Source organism: Megalobrama amblycephala, linkage group LG15 (assembly GCF_018812025.1).
Source record: "Megalobrama amblycephala isolate DHTTF-2021 linkage group LG15, ASM1881202v1, whole genome shotgun sequence".
Lineage (NCBI taxonomy): Eukaryota > Metazoa > Chordata > Actinopteri > Cypriniformes > Xenocyprididae > Megalobrama > Megalobrama amblycephala.
In genome coordinates, this window is record NC_063058.1 from 33,162,251 (window position 1) to 33,179,151 (window position 16,901).

General features: G+C 40.1%; 3 protein-coding genes across 5 annotated transcripts; all 3 read right to left on the reverse strand.

Moving 5' to 3' along the window:
* Positions 1-82: 82 nt before the first annotated feature.
* LOC125246862 (GTPase IMAP family member 9-like) lies at positions 83-3,240 on the reverse strand. Its single transcript, XM_048157939.1, has 3 exons — positions 2,196-3,240; positions 2,027-2,113; positions 83-1,627 (listed from the first exon to the last, which is right to left on the reverse strand). Exons 2-3 carry the CDS (start codon positions 2,103-2,105, stop codon positions 1,167-1,169), a joined length of 540 nt encoding a protein of 179 aa, XP_048013896.1. The 5' UTR covers positions 2,106-2,113; positions 2,196-3,240; the 3' UTR covers positions 83-1,166.
* A 330-nt stretch (positions 3,241-3,570) lies between these two features.
* Positions 3,571-6,501, reverse strand: LOC125246856. Of its 3 annotated transcripts, XM_048157931.1 has the most exons (3): positions 5,539-6,501; positions 5,364-5,450; positions 3,571-5,140 (listed from the first exon to the last, which is right to left on the reverse strand). In XM_048157931.1, the coding sequence occupies exons 2-3, from the start codon at positions 5,440-5,442 to the stop codon at positions 3,669-3,671; spliced, it is 1,551 nt and encodes a 516-aa protein (XP_048013888.1). In that variant the 5' UTR covers positions 5,443-5,450; positions 5,539-6,501; the 3' UTR covers positions 3,571-3,668. The 3 variants fall into 3 exon arrangements, with proteins under 3 accessions (XP_048013888.1, XP_048013887.1, XP_048013889.1); XM_048157930.1 differs by having other exon boundaries at positions 5,364-6,501; XM_048157932.1 differs by having other exon boundaries at positions 3,571-5,227; positions 5,364-6,501.
* A 384-nt stretch (positions 6,502-6,885) lies between these two features.
* Positions 6,886-9,789, reverse strand: LOC125246859. The gene is made up of 3 exons (XM_048157936.1): positions 8,827-9,789; positions 8,623-8,709; positions 6,886-8,498 (listed from the first exon to the last, which is right to left on the reverse strand). Exons 2-3 carry the CDS (start codon positions 8,699-8,701, stop codon positions 7,063-7,065), a joined length of 1,515 nt encoding a protein of 504 aa, XP_048013893.1. The 5' UTR covers positions 8,702-8,709; positions 8,827-9,789; the 3' UTR covers positions 6,886-7,062.
* Between the last annotated feature and the right edge of the window lie 7,112 nt (positions 9,790-16,901).

Consider the following 16,901-nt stretch of genomic DNA (forward strand, 5'->3'; position numbering starts at 1 on the left):
AATGAAAATTATTATTGCTGGTCTTCAATGATAATGTCAAGTTACTTTAATTTATTTGCACCAAAAAGGATTTATGCTGACATCGTCCAAAACCACATTTTGCCAGGGGTGTTTCCAAACTTTTGGAGGGCAGTGTATATTATATAAACACAAACATACAGACTATATACTGTCATCTGGTGTTGTTGTTGCTGTTTCTTCTCTGAATTACTATTAATGATCCTAAAGATAGTGCTACATAAAATAAGAAAGAACTGACTAAGCTTTGTGTAATTACGTTGAGAAAACTCATCATCAGCCCTAAAATAAGAAAGACTGAACCAATGAGAACACAACCACATGAAAAAAACAGTGTAAGAACAGTTAAACCGATCACATTCCCTAAAGTTTCACTCTTTAAATGCCAATATGCCATTGTAAGTCCTGATATTATTGTCATCTTCACATCAAGCAGAGCAAACACAGTCACAAACCCCATTGAGAGTGTCGCCCCAATGATGCAACACAGAAATGACCCGAGCACAAAGACTGGAGAATCACGACTAATCTTTTCATGTTGAAATATGAAAGCATAAGCCCCGACTGTGACTCCAGGGGCCGCGTGACACGCTATGAGCACATCTGACCACGACCTGATGCTGATAAGTGTTCCCAAGACCAGAGATGAACCCAGAAGAAATGATAAAGACATAAATTCTACGTAAACAAGTACTAGATAGATGAAAATATTTACTATGACATCTCCTAAGATATTTCTGTTTGAACTGCTGCTACTTCTGCTAAACTTAAAATCTTCGATTACTCTACCGTCTATTGTAAGTACAGTTGCTAGTGATGTTATCAAAGCCAAATCTGTCGGTACAGCAACATCTGGACTGAGAACATGTCTTAGAAAGGTCATAAACAATACAAGTGCTGCAAATTTTGCCCCCAAAATCAAGATTTTGTCCCTTCCTTCAGGGTAAACAACAAGAGCGTTTAGTGAAATGAGGAAAATCCATCCTACAATTCCAGCTGCATCATATATTACAGACAAGAGCTGATTCTCTTGATGCACATCTTGACTCGTCTCTTCTGTTTTTAACTCTTGTCTCAATACTGAGTAAAATCCATCTCCATTGAGATGAACTAGCTTGTCTATTTCCGCTACGAGAGCTGCTGTTTGATCAGGTTTCAGAGTCTCTTATCATGTGAAATCTGCCTCCACATGCGTCGATCATTTCTCCAGCGATCCCTCTGGACGCTCCTGTGAAACGTTCCTGGTGCAGAAGAACAATGCAGTACTGCAGAACTTCTGCTCCCAGCAGCTCCTGGGCTCGTTTCACAACATCACACTGTTCTGATTCTTCATCTTCCAGATTCAGGACCATTAAAACGGCGTGAGGTCCAGGAGACGAGAGGAACAGTGCTGTTGTGAAGCTCTGTCTCGCTGTGTCCTCCTCACAGAGGTTTGGTCCAGTGACCAGCATCATTCTACGACCCTCGTCTGTAATTACTGGAGTCTTTACAATCTCTCTGTCCTCCTGTCCACCGTCTGTCCTTCCTGACAGAATATCTGCAGCGCTGAATCTGGAGTCACCTCGGATTCCCACAATCAGGATTCTCACATCATCATCATCATGAGAAGCTAAAGAGGAAATTAAAAGATTAAAAAATATAAAAAACATTATTTGAATTAAAAGTAAACAATCTGTTAACTATACAGTGTTTGATATAATTGCTCAAGTAAAACATTTTTGGTTTAACCTTCTGATGCATGGTAATTTATGACAACGTTTATTTTTTAAAAGGAAATATTTGCTTGCCTACAAATATCTATTGACTTACATCACACTACAACCCTAAATGCGTGGTGGCCATTACAGTGGTCAGATTTATTTACCAAAAGTATAATAACAAGTATAATCTTTTTTTTTTTTTAAATGCACAAGACTAATTATATTGTTGTTTTAAGTAAAAAGAGAGTATTGCATGCATCAGAACAGTATAGAGAGCAGATACACATTTGCATGACATTATACATTACCTTCAACCTGTATAGATGTGATGTGAAATGCAAGAATCAGTGTGAAGAGCCATTTTGGTTCTGTCCAGTTTAGTTTCATTATTCAAACTGGAGAGTAAAGCCACGGTTAAAATGTGAATTTAAAATGTATAACCAAAGATAACCAAAACTGTGAAGCATATATACTTACAGTACAATCGTTTCATTTAACGACAGTGAAGTTGAATCTTGTTGCTTTCACTTTGTAAAGTGAAAGTTTCACTTTTGATATTGCTCGCGTGATTTCTCAGCTACAGACATATTTCGTCGTGTGTCCACTTAATGAGTAATGTAACTAATGTAATTTGGAAGATCTCAGTTTTGAAACAGAATTTTCAATGTTCAGTGAGTTTAGTATACACATATCAGAACCGAACGGGCAGAATAGACAAGTTTTAAATACTCAAAAACCAATCAGAACTTTCATTTCAGCCGCGCGGCATATTTCCTAACCAATCATATTTTCTGTTTCAGCTAAATGGGCGGGGCTTGAAAGTGTAGCTGTCAGTCACTGTCGGCCGTCCAACTGAACTTTGGACTGTTGAGCGCCTCAGGAAAATCCGACTGTACCCCGGTAAAATTTTACGGAAATATCCTTGTTTGACGATAAATATTAGCGTATACTGAATGAGAAACACTGTCACTTACAATATTTCACCAGTGGTGTCGTGTATCGCGTATTTTCTGACATACGTATATCAAAACTAGCGAACGAAACACTAAATTGAGTCGGTTCTTTTTGAATAGCAAAATGGTCTGATTCGGTTGGCGATTCAGTCTGAATCATTCGGATAGCAGCTCACTCACGAACTGAATCGTTTGTAAAAGGTTCACACTCGGTACATTAACAAGTTACTGTAGGACACAAGTATCCCTGGATGAAGTGGAATATTTACTCAGAATCCATTACAATCAATGTCAGTGAAGAAGGTCTTTAAGCTCATCCTCTGCATGGCTCTATGAATGAATCCTGAAGGTAAAGACATTTTCAAACAAAACGGTTTCAGTACACGAAACAAGCATTTAATATACCATGACATTACCATGTTTTAGACATGAGCATACCAATGTATTCAATAATATAAACGCCCTAGAAAAGTGGGGTTTTGGACAATATTGGCATGAATCGTTTTAATTTGTGATAATTTTGCACTGATAAGGGACAACACAAACTATGAAAACATATTTTATTACATAAACAGTTTATACATAGAAAAAACGTAAATGTTCGATCCCTCAAAATATCCACCATTAGCAGCTATCTGACCTAAATTGGGTTCTGATTGGTTCATTGTATTCTAAACTTAATTGGCAATCAATTGTTGAAGCTATTAAGGTGTGCTGACCCAAAACTCTTTTACCAACCTGGACCAAGTTTAAACCAGTAACCAGCATCACAGCATGTCTGACTTTGACATGTATATATTGACATTATTATGTAATCAAAATGAAAATTATTATTGCTGGTCTTCAATGATAATGTCAAGTTACTTTAATGTATTTGCACCAAAAAAATGATAATGATTTATGCTGATATCGTCCAAAACCACACTTTGCCATAGGTGTTTCCAAACTTTTGGAGGGCAGTGTATATAAAAAACACAAACATACAGACTATATACTGTCATCTGGTGTTGTTGTTGCTGTTTCTTCTCCGAATTACTATTAATGATCCTAAAAATAGTGCTACATAAAATAAGAAAGAACTGACTAAGCTTTGTGTAATTACTTTGAGAAAACTCATCATCAGCCCTAAAATAAGAAAGACTGAACCAATGAGAACACAACCACATGAAAAAAACAGTGTAAGAACAGATAAACCAATCACATTCTCTAAAGTTTCACTCTTTAAATGCCAATATGCCATTGTAAGTCCTGATATTAGCAGCATTATTGTCATCTTCACATCAAGCAGAGCAAACACAGTCACAAACCCCATTGAGAGTGTCGCCCCAATGATGCAACACAGAAATGACCCGAGCACAAAGACTGGAGAATCACGACTAATCTTTTCATGTTGAAATATGAATGCATAAGCCCCGACTGTGACTCCAGGAGCCGCGTGACACGCTATGAGCACATCTGACCACGACCTGATGCTGATAAGTGTTCCCAAGACCAGAGATGAACCCAGAAGAAATGGTAAAGACATAAATGCTACGTAAATAAGTATTATATAAATTAAAATAATACAGATGAAATCTCCTATGATATTTCTGTTTGAACTGCTGCTACTTCTGCTAAACTTAAAATCTTCGATTACTCTACCGTCCTTTATAAATATAGATGCTAGTGATGTCATCAGGGCCAAATTTATCGGTACAGCAACATCTGGACTGAGAACATGTCTTAGAAAGACCATAAACAATACAAGTGCTGCAAATTTTGCCCCCAAAATCAAGATTTTGTCCCTTCCTTCAGTGTAAACAACAACAGCTGTAAGAGAAATGAATAAAATCCATCCTACGATTCCAGCTGCTCCTCCTGAAGCATCATATATTACAGACAAGAGCTGAATCTCTTCATGCACATCTTCACTCATCTCTTCTGTTTTTAACTCTTGTCTCAATACTGAATAAAATCCGTCTCCATTGAGCCAAACTAGCTTGTCTATTTCCGCTACGAGAGCTGCTGTTTGATCAGGTTTAGAGTCTCTTATCATGTGAAATCTGCCTCCACATGCGTCGATCATTTCTCCAGCGATCCCTCTGGACGCTCCTGTGAAACGTTCCTGGTGCAGAAGAACAATGCAGTACTGCAGAACTTCTGCTCCCAGCAGCTCCTGGGCTCGTTTCACAACATCACACTGTTCTGATTCTTCATCTTCCAGATTCAGGACCATTAAAACGGCGTGAGGTCCAGGAGACGAGAGGAACAGCGCTGTTGTGAAGCTCTGTCTCGCTGTGTCCTCCTCACAGAGGTTTGGTCCAGTGACCAGCATCATTCTACGACCCTCGTCTGTAATTACTGGAGTCTTTACAATCTCTCTGTCCTCCTGTCCACCGTCTGTCCTTCCTGACAGAATATCTGCAGCGCTGAATCTGGAGTCACCTCGGATTCCCACAATCAGGATTCTCACGTCATCATCATGAGAAGCTGAAACCATCATGCAAAGAAAAAAATGGGGATATGTTCTTTGAAAACAAGCCTTATGCAATTTTGATTCTCATGTAAGGATTAATGCTGAAAAACAAGACAAACATACTGATTCAGAAAAAGGATGTTTGAAATGACATTAGATGAGGACAGTTATGAATTATAGGTACACTATTTCTTTTTTACAAATGTTTAGTTTAACAGTAAAGAGCAGGTACATTACCTTCAGCTTGTACAGACATGAGGTGAAGTGCCAGAATCAGTGTAAAAAACAACTTGTGTTTTGTCTTGGTTGACTTCATCGTACAACCTAAAGAGTACATGAAGCCAAATGTAACTTTAAATATCTTTGACTCAGATTACCCAGATCAACAAAAGTAGTAAAAAGTTTTACTTACAGTCTTAAGAAACATCCCAATACTTATTTAGAAACACTGTAAATGTAGTTCTGTCCCGTCTCTTGCTTTGCTAAGACAACTATGCTCAACAAGCGTGGGTTAAGATGTTTGATTAGATACTAAACCAGAATGACAGGTTTTTTTCTTTTTTGAATGGGCTGGCTCTAGATTGTGACTAAGGGTGTGCTAACACGTGCCAGGTGTTTAAAACCAACTCTGATGCGATTGTTCTGAACGAATAGGTCTGAACGCTGGTATTCAAACCCTGGTGCCTTGAAATGCAAATTCATGCCTGTACAGTAGAGGGCGCAGCTCAAACAAACCTTTCAGCTGTGCTGCTATTCTGGATTACAGAAGAATAGGGGACAACATGGGCACAAGAGAAATGTCAGTGAATAAATAGGAAAACAAAGTAACGTGCATTACTTATTTGAAAAAGAAACTCAGATATTTTGTGTTAAATTTAAAAGTAACGTGTTACTTTACGAGTTACTTGGGAAAAAGTAATCTGATTACAAGTAATCGCATTAGTTGTAATGCGTTACACGTAACACTGTCGGTAAGTTTCAATGCAAAATATACATTGTAGAAGCTTTTAAAATGACAGTGTGAACGCAAGCGAACCAGGACTAAATGTATCATTTTCTTTTATTGGTGCCGACCAAAAGAACTAAAAGAACTGAACTACAAGCATGAACAAATTCTAACGGAAACAATTTTTTATTGGTCTAGCCACTATTTTTGTCCATCAATGTTCTTCACATTCAAGTATGTTGTTTCTCAGTTGTTTCAAATCCCTCTCAACCGTACAATATACATTTAGCATGAGGCAATAACATCTGCTCTCTCCATGGTGAGGCCTTGCAAACATGTACATCATATTAACAGTCTATGAAAGCTGCTGCAAATAATCTTTAAAGAATTTATACTGTAATCAGGTGATCAATTGACCCTTCGCCGGGAGATTGATTGACAAGCAATCTAACCAATCATAATGCCAAATCTGCCATTTTGTCCGACAAAGCAGTCAGGAGTTAGAAGATTAACCTTGGTTTACTTGAACTTGAAAAATGGAGTGTATTTACGTCTTTCCGCGTTTGAAACATCATTCCTTTTGATGTTCATTCATGTTTATTTGATGCTATAAATTAACTAGTAAGAAGAGATCACAAGCCTCTTGATCTGAGGAGCTACAGCAATCTGTCACGACACTTTAAAGAGCCACAAAATGGTTTTTATCGTTCGGATTTCTTAAAAAATTACACAACTTGAAAGCTGGGACTTTGTTTAATATCATAAGTAACCTGCTCTGTCTTGTCAGTGTCCTCTTTGGTCCGCAATGTGTTTTTCACTCTGTGTGGCATGACAGCGCCATGACTTGTCGGACAAAGCAACAATAACTAAGGGGGACGGGTCTTTGAGAAGGGTCAATCAGTACCCAGGTAAACCACAGTATTACCATCTCTGTCTCATATTACTGCTAGTGCTACAGTAGGATTTTAGAAAGTTCTGATTATGATTGATTTAGTGTCTGTTTGTGACTTGAACTGATGCAGTCTGCCTTCTCCACATTACTATTAACAGTAATGCAACATAAAACAAATAAGAACTGACCAAGCTTTCTATAAGTACTTTAAGAAAACTCATCATCAGCCCTAAAATAAGAAAGACTGAACCAATGAGAACACAACCACATGAAAAAAACAGTGTAAGAACAGATAAACCGATCACATTATGTAGAGTTTCACTCTTTAAATGCCAATATGCCATTGTAAGTCCTGATATTAGCAGCATTATTGTCATATTCATACCAAGCAAAGCAAACACAGTCACAAACCCCATTGAGAGTGTCGCCCCAACGGCGCAAAACAGAAATGACCCAAGCACAAAGACTAGAGATTCATCACTAATCTTTTCATGTTGAAATATGAATGCATAAGCCCCGACTGTGACTCCAGGAGCCGTGTGACACGCTATGAGCACATCTGACCACGACCTGATGCTGATAAGTGTTCCCAAAACTAGAGCTGAACCCTGAAGAAATGGGAAACTTAGTATTGCTGCTGCACCAATATATTTTGATGAGTTTGATGTGTCTCGACTTGTGTTAAATTTATTGATTAGTATGGGCTCTATTGTAAATACAGCTGCTAGTGATGTCATCAGGGCCAAATTTAGCGGTACAGCAACATCTGGACTCAGAAAATGTCTTAGATAGATCATAAACAATGTAGGTAAAGTAAATGCTGCCCTGAAAATCAAGATTTTGTTCCCTCCTTCAATGTAAACACCAAGTACGGTAAGTGAAACGAGGAAAATCCATGCTATAATTCCAGCTGCTCCTCCTAAAGCATCATATATTACAGACAAGAGTTGAATCTCTTCATGCACATCTTCACTCATCTCTTCTGTTTTTAACTCTTGTCTCAATACTGAGTAAAATCCGTCTCCATTGAGCCAAACTAGCTTGTCTATTTCCGCTACGAGAGCTGCTGTTTGATCAGGTTCAGAGTCTCTTATCATGTGAAATCTGCCTCCACATGCGTCGATCATTTCTCCAGCGATCCCTCTGGACGCTCCTGTGAAACGTTCCTGGTGCAGAAGAACAATGCAGTACTGCAGAACTTCTGCTCCCAGCAGCTCCTGGGCTCGTTTCACAACATCACACTGTTCTGATTCTTCATCTTCCAGATTCAGGACCATTAAAACGACGTGAGGTCCAGGAGACGAGAGGAACAGCGCTGTTGTGAAGCTCTGTCTCGCTGTGTCCTCCTCACAGAGGTTTGGTCCAGTGACCAGCATCATTCTACGACCCTCGTCTGTAATTACTGGAGTCTTTACAATCTCTCTGTCCTCCTGTCCACCGTCTGTCCTTCCTGACAGAATATCTGCAGCGCTGAATCTGGAGTCACCTCGGATTCCCACAATCAGGATTCTCACGTCATCATCACCATGAGAAGCTGAAGAGGAGAAAGTGAAACAATGCAAGACCAAAATACTGATTCAGAAAAAAAAGGGTGAGAAACTGATGACAACTGTCAGTTTTGGATGATCTATTCCTTTGGTAGAAAATACATACACTACCTTCTATTTGTGCAGATATGATGTGAAATGTCAGAATCAGTGTAAGGAGCCAGTTTGGTTTTGTCTTGGTTAATTTCATTATGCAACCTAAAGAGTAAAGGCCACAGTAACACACTTTTTCCAAATGTAACTTTAAATGTCCATGACTCAAATCACCCAGATCAACAAAGCTAGGAATGCCAAGAAAAAAAATTTTTTACTTACTTGCGGTCAGTACATTTAGAAACACCAAGTGTAGTTAGGTCCGGTCTTTTGCTTTGCTAAAACAACTATGCTCAACAAGGAAGGGTTCGATGAGATACTAAACCAGTATGACAGGTTTTTTGGAATGGGAAAAACATTTTTAAGTTAGTCTACACTGTTCAACTGGCTACAAGTTTAGCGTTTTTGTGTGAAGATCTCTAGGGCTTTACTTAACAGAACGCTTCTGCCAACATTTTTCATTGGTCTACCCACTATATTTGTCCATCAATGTTCGTCACATTTAAGTATGTTGTTTACCAGTTATTTCAAATCCCTCTGCACATAATCTCAACAGTACATTATACATTTAGCATGAGGCAATAACATCTGCTTTCTCCATGGTGAGGCCTTGCAAACATTTACGTCATATTAACAGTCTATGAAAGCTGCTGCAAATCATCTTTAAAGAATAATGACTCCAGTTTCTCATACGTAATGTCTTAAGTTCTTTGAGCAATATATTCTTCAGATAGACCCATTTTTATGCATGAAAGTGACACCGTCCTCATCTCTGGTTGTTTTGGCCATCATCTTGAGACCAGATTGTCCTGCCATGTTTGTTCAGGATGGCTCAGTCAATGCAAAACTTTTTCTTCAACACCTTATCTTTACATAATCCAGACAGTCAAGGTCAGATGTCTTCTTTGCTGTTATTACAACATCATTGTTCATAAATTTTTAGTGTTTGGGTTGGTGTGTTAGCTTACACTGCAATCCAAAGCAAACCCTGTAGTGTTTAACTTTAAAATTCGCTTTTATTTGTTTAAATGAACTGGAGTGATTTAAAATCTCAGTGTCAAGCATCTGTAAATCTCAAGCTCTAAGCCAAGATATTATCTTTCAGTGCTTCTGTAGAAAAACCTATATGTCTTGCACTAGACCTTGCCATTTTCCCCTCAGAAATGAATGGGAATAATTTACTTACCGCAGTTGCGTCTTCTGGCTCAGACGACGACGAAGTGAAGACACAGCAGGGGTCTCACTTTCCGATTACCCATTTCCAAGACTTTTATTCTTTTAATGGAAAACTGGGTCATCCAGAAACCGTAACTGATTGATGTTTCTTGAGATAAAAACTCTGTGACTCTTTAAAAAGAAGTTGAGCATTGAAGAAAGCCTTTTTATCACTTCAGAGCAAGTATTTTCAAATTAATCAGCTGAACCCCTTTGGCACCTTGTCCTAACCAGCTACGACGCCGATACGCGACGGGTGAAAAAAAAAAATCGCAGCTGGAACAATAACATACAAAGTATGACAAAGATAATAAAAAATAAAGCTTTATTTCATGTTAAAAGCATCTAACCTGAGTTTGAATATCATTTTGCATTACTTTTATAGCCATACTGAAAGCAACATACACTGCAAAATCCCCAGAGTTAAATCAGCTCTGCTCAGAGTACATATGGTCCCTCTCTATATAGAGTTAAAATAACACTGAAGCAGAGTTAAAGTTAATGAGATAATATGCTGTTTGTGGAGTTGTTTAATTTAATGTCTTTTATCTTCAGTTGATTACATCTAAGGCTGTGGCTGGAAGTCTTTTGTTGTTATTATGTTTCTCTTCAATGATTCTGCTTGTTAACAGCAGGTGTTCATCACTAATCATAACTCAATTAATCACTTAATTATCTCATTAACTTTAACTCTGCTTCAGTGTTACTTTAACACTATATAGAGCGGGACCATATGTAATCTGAGCAGAGTTGGTTTAATTCTGGAGATTTTGCTGTGTAGGATAATTCACCTCAGATCTTGAAAAGAAATGCAAGTAAACAAGAACGTTCAAACTGTCAACTCATGTTGAACAAATAAGCTTATTCTATGACAAAGATTGTTTCAGTCTCTCAGTATGTATGTTTAATAATGTTAAAATGGGGTAATATTTATGAATTTCATTATATACCTATACATTTGTTGCGAGTGCAGTGCGCTTGCAGAAAGACTCCGCCCACACGCTCTTCTGATTGGCTGTGATTTTTGAATGATAGCTGCTAAATGAATCTAATCACATTGTCTAGTTAGAAGGTGCATCCGAAATCGCATACTAAGTAGGTACTACATTCGAATTTGAATAACTTAAAAAAGTGTTCTGTATAGTATGAATGGGGTAGAATGTAATCCAAACGTACTACGTCCGCCATGTTGTCATTATCATGTGACCAGCATCATTTACGTCGCTTCACCTCCCTATTTATTTATATTTTCATTTTTTTTTTTTTATTATTTTAATTTTACATTTTAATGACTTAATTATTAGCTTTCCATTAGCTCACAAAATCCAGTTTGGGAAACTCTGCTCTGAAGTTTTCCTTATTGAAACTTGTTTAAAAGAGTGTTTTTCTTCCTACCGCTAACCTTCACATTATTGCAGAACTTGGTGCAAACTTTCCACTTTTGCTCCAAAAGTGGTTTGGCACTCCATTTGGCATCTTATTTAGAGAGGTGGTCATATATGACTCTGCTTATTGGAAGTCTCACAGTTCAGCAGGCAGCAGATTTTGCAATTTCGCTCAGACGCTGATGGCTGATCATGTGGGAATTTACAGATACTTTTTGCCCAGTCGAGGGAAAAATCAGATGATAATTCAGGAGTTATCAGTCAGGTGGAAAAACAAACTCCTTCCTTTCAACATCTCAATATCATCCCCTGACCTTTTCACCTGTTCTGTCATCATTTACTCACCCTCACGTCGTTTTTTAAACATGAAACAGGAGAAATTTTGAAGAAACGGTCTGTCAGGCTCCAAAAAGCACCATAAAAGTGTCATAACAGTAAATGCATCACAATGTTCTTTAGAAGACAAATTAACCTGTGAAGGTGAGTTAGTTTCTCTGTTGCCTAGAGCCTTTAACAGTTGTTTATCTGACAATTGACAATCACTAGTGAGATCTCCAGGACAGAGAAGCAATTGAAATGCAATTTCAGCTGGAGCAACACCTCTCTGTCTGAAGATACGGGGCAGGAGGTAATATTGACTTTTCCAACAGCTGCAGTTTCATCTCCATAAAAGAACTGCTGACTGATCAATATATACCATTTTTACAGCTTTGCATATAAAGATGCAGGAAATGAAAAATAAGGTGTAAATTTGCTATTCAAGAGTTTGTTTAAACAAGACCGAGAGTTCTCAAATGTTAATTTAACATCAAAATGTTGCTATGTCATTGCTGGGGTTTTTAGTGTGTTGCTATGTGGTTGCTACACCTCTACATTTCGAGCAAATTATATTTCAAGCACCCCAGAGGAAGTCAGAGGAAGAATTTTTTCGTGATTTTCACACGGTCAGGTCACATATCTGGGATGCGTGAATCATAAATCATTTATTTCAACCTTATCTTTCCTCCTCAAGAAAGTACATCCAGAACTTTGACTTGATCTTTTGAGTGATTAAATAAAGCACTAAAGTCTCCTGCGGTTAAAAATCTGTGTTCTTGCAGACTTTGGAAAGTGTTATTGCGTTCGCTCTTAAATAAAACAGACAGCAGGTCAACTGCTCTAATGTTAACATTCTTTGAACCTGATATTGTTCATTAGAATGATGTGTGGAAACGACTTTGCTGCCAATTTGGGCCAATTATGAGCATCAGCCGTGTCAATGTGAATCAGCGCTGCGTTGTGTCATATGACTCCGCTCCAGCGGATCAGATGTTGTCCGTGTGTTTGGTTTGGATGTTCTGTGCAGAGACAAATCACGATGTTGATAAAATACCTTTGCAGTCTCTTTTTCACAAAGTAAGTATGACTTTTCATATTATTTCAAATATTTTAAAACAAAATATCTGCACACTGAACCTCACAACAACAGTCCATAAATGTCCAGGTCACAGTTCACCCCAAAAAAATCTAAATTATTGAATACATAATAAAAATAATAAAAAAAATTTAAATTCTATTTTTGTTTTGTATAAAGAAAATTCAGCCTCCTTTTAGGAACATTTGTTTATTTATTTAGCTGTCATTGTGACATTATTTTTTATGACAATTTCTACATTTCACATTTAAACCCAATTCTCAGTAGCTGTACTGTAATGAATTGGAGCAGACATTTTCATTACTATAATGTAAACAGTTGTGAAGTACAAGGTAGTATTTGTTTTACTGGGATTTTTTTTTGTTTTTTTTTTTGAGCTGTTCGTGTCCAGAAGAGTGTGAGATCAGTACAAAGTTATGTCATTAACTCTAGATGGCACAGGCTTATTGGTCCTTAACTCAGTCTGCTTGCAATCACATAATTCTCTATAGGGCACAGCTGATTAGTTCCTGCTGTATCAGTAGCCAATGAGCTCGCTGCTCAACCTTCAAATACGTGATCAGCATTTGATGTAGCAGTGTAGTGCGCTTTCAGAAACCCTTCACCTTCCCCAGCTCCACCTGTATAGATCAGCTACAGGTAATTCATGTACGCAATATTGTACAGCAGGAGCATGTCTACATAATCACAGCAGAGTGTTGTGTGTATTAGGAGTAGCAATTCCAGTACTTGCTCTGCAGCAGCAATAACAATGGCAGCAGTAATAACAGCAGCAGCAATAACTAACAGCAGCAATAACCAACAGCAGCAGCAGCAAAAAACAACCACAGCAGCAATAACCGCAGCAGCAATAACAGCAGCAGCAGTAATAACCGCAGTAGCAATAACCAACAGCAGCAATAACCAACAGCAGCAGCAGCAAAAAACAACCACAGCAGCAATAACCGCAGCAGTAATAACCGCAGCAGCAATAACAGCAGCAGCAGTAATAACCGCAGTAGCAATAACCAACAGCAGCAATAACCAACAGCAGCAGCAGCAAAAAACAACCACAGCAGCAATAACCGCAGCAGTAATAACCGCAGCAGCAATAACAGCAGCAGCAGTAATAACCGCAGTAGCAATAACCAACAGCAGCAATAACCAACAGCAGCAGCAGCAAAAAACAACCACAGCAGCAATAACCGCAGCAACAATAATAGCAGCAGCAGCAGTAATAACCGCAGTAGCAATAACCAACAGCATCAATAACCAACAGCAGTAATAACCGCAGCAGTAATAACCGCAGCAGCAATAACAGCAGCAGCAGCAATAACCAACAGCAGCAATAACAGCAGCAGTAATAACCAACAGCAGCAATAACTGCAGCAGTAATAACCAACAGCAGCAATAACAACAGCAGCAATAACCAACAGCAGCAATAATAGCAGCAGCAATAACCAACCGCAGCAGTAATAACCACAGCAGTATTAACCGCAGCAGCAATAACCAACAGCAACAGCAATAACCAACCGCAACAATAACCAACAGCAGCAATAACAACAGCATCAATAACCAACAGCAGCAATAACAGCAGCAGCAATAACAACAGCAGCAGTAATAACCACAGCAGTATTAACCGCAGCAGCAATAACCAACAGCAACAGCAATAACCAACAGCAGCAATAACAACAGCATCAATAACCAACAGCAGCAATAACAGCAGCAGCAATAACCAACAGCAGCAATAACAACAGCATCAATAACCAACAGCAGCAATAACAGCAGCAGCAATAACCAACAGCAGCAATAACCACAGCAGTAATAACAGCAGCAATAACAGCAGCAGCAATAACCAACAGCAGCAATAACCAACAGCAGCAGCAATAACAGCAGCAGCAATAACCAACAGCAGCAATAACCAACAGCATCAATAACCAACAGCAGCAATAACAGCAGCAGCAATAACCAACAGCAGCAATAACCACAGCAGTAATAACAGCAGCAATAACAGCAGCAGCAATAACCAACAGCAGCAATAACCAACAACAGCATCAATAACCAACAGCAGCAATAACAGCAGCAGCAATAACCAACAGCAGCAATAACCACAGCAGTAATAACAGCAGCAATAACAGCAGCAGCAATAACCACAGCAGTAATAACAGCAGCAATAACAGCAGCAGCAATAACCAACAGCATCAATAACCAACAGCAGCAATAACAGCAGCAGCAATAACCAACAGCAGCAATAACCACAGCAGTAACCAACCACAGCAATAACCACAGCAGTAATAACCACAGCAGTAATAACTAACAGCAGCAATAACCAACCACAGCAACAACCAACAACAGCAGCAATAACCAACTGCAATAACCAACAACAGCAGCAATAACCAGCAGCAGCAATAACCAACCACAGCAATAACCAACAACAGCAGCAATAACCAACCGCAGCAGCAATAACCAGCAGCAGCAATAACCAACCGCAGCAGCAATAACCAACCGCAGCAGCAATAACCAGCAGCAGCAATAACCAACCACAGCAATAACCAACAACAGCAGCAATAACCAACCACAGCAGCAATAACCGCAGCAGTAATAACCAACAGCAGCAATAACCAACAGCAGCAATAACAGCAGCAGCAATAACCAACCGCAGCAGCAATAACCAACCGCAGCAGTAATAACCAACCGCAACAATAACCAACAGCAGCAATAACAACAGCAGCAATAACTAACAGCAGCAATAACCAACCGCAACAATAACCAACAGCAGCAATAACAACAGCATCAATAACCAACAGCAGCAATAACAGCAGCAGCAATAACAACAGCAGCAATAACCAACAGCAGCAATAACCAACAGCAGCAATAACCGCAGCAGTAATAACCACAGCAGTAATAACCGCAGCAGCAATAACCAACCGCAGCAGCAATAACCAACAGCAATAACAGCAGCAGCAATAACCAACCGCAACAATAACCAACAGCAGCAACAACAGCAGCAGCAATAACCAACAGCAGCAGCAATAACAGCAGCAGCAGCAATAACAGCAGCAGTGGCAATAACCAACAGTAGCAGCAATAACAGCAGCAGCAGCAATAACAGCAGCAGTGGCAATAACCAACAGCAGCAGCAATAACCAACCGCAGCAGTAATAACCAACAAACAGCAATAACCACAGCAGCAATAACGTCTCGGTTACAAAGGTAACCCTCGTTCCCTGAAGGAGGGAACGGAGACGTACGTCGGACAGACCGACGAATAGGAATCTCGCCAGAGAGGCCAATCTACTTCGAGTGTAACTAAACGAGCCAATGCACATTGGCATGCAATCATCTGCATCAGCTGCTCGCCTCGCAGCGCGGGTATATAATGAGCAGCAGGTGCGTTGCATCTTCAGGTTTTCGCTGAGGAGCCGAACCAAGCAGGCGGCAGCATCAGCAGGACAACAACTGTGGCGACGGGACGTACGTCTCCGTTCCCTCCTTCAGGGAACGAGGGTTACCTTTGTAACCGAGACGTTCCCATTCAGTCGGTCACGTTCGACGTACGTCGGACAGACCGACGAATAGGAATCCCTACCAAAGCGCCACAGGAGCTGCCCTCCTCCAGCGCTCTGTTGTAAGCCACCTGAACCCCCTTGCCTGCGGATGGTGGGACAGGGCTAACACACAGAGAGGGTCGATCACTGTTGTTCCCAAACCCATTCAGTGAGACTTATTGGATAACGCTGGGAAAGCGTAACCTTTCGTTGAAAGGAACGCTGCGGAAGCCACATCCTTCCCCGAAGGAGTTATGTGGAGAAGTACATATGGACTAACCCTGTAGGGCTGTGCTACATATGGAAGAACTGGGGTGACTCCAACTCGATGTAGAGATGGGTTCTCCCAGAGGGAAAGACACGGGCTTCGTTTAGGAGCAACCGTGGAGAAGCCATATGGGATCCCCGTAGGGTCACACATATGGAACCCAGCCTAAATCCGGTTCTCAAGGATTCAACGGAGTATAGGCCTGGCGCCGGACGCTCCGCCACGTCGGCTGCCGAAGGGTAACCGGAGGACTCAACAGGGTCTGCCCGTAGGGACTCTCTGGAGCAAAAGAAGCGCACGCAGCGCAGCAAGCCGACACTAAGCCGGGGCCTCTCCGTGCCTCTGACCTGAGGCGAGAACACGGGAGGAGACCGGCTCGACACGAAGGCTATAGTATCTAGCGAACGTGTTAGGTGTCGCCCAGCCCGCAGCTCTACAAATGTCTGTTAGCGAGGCGCCACGAGCCAGCGCCCAGGAAGATGCTACAC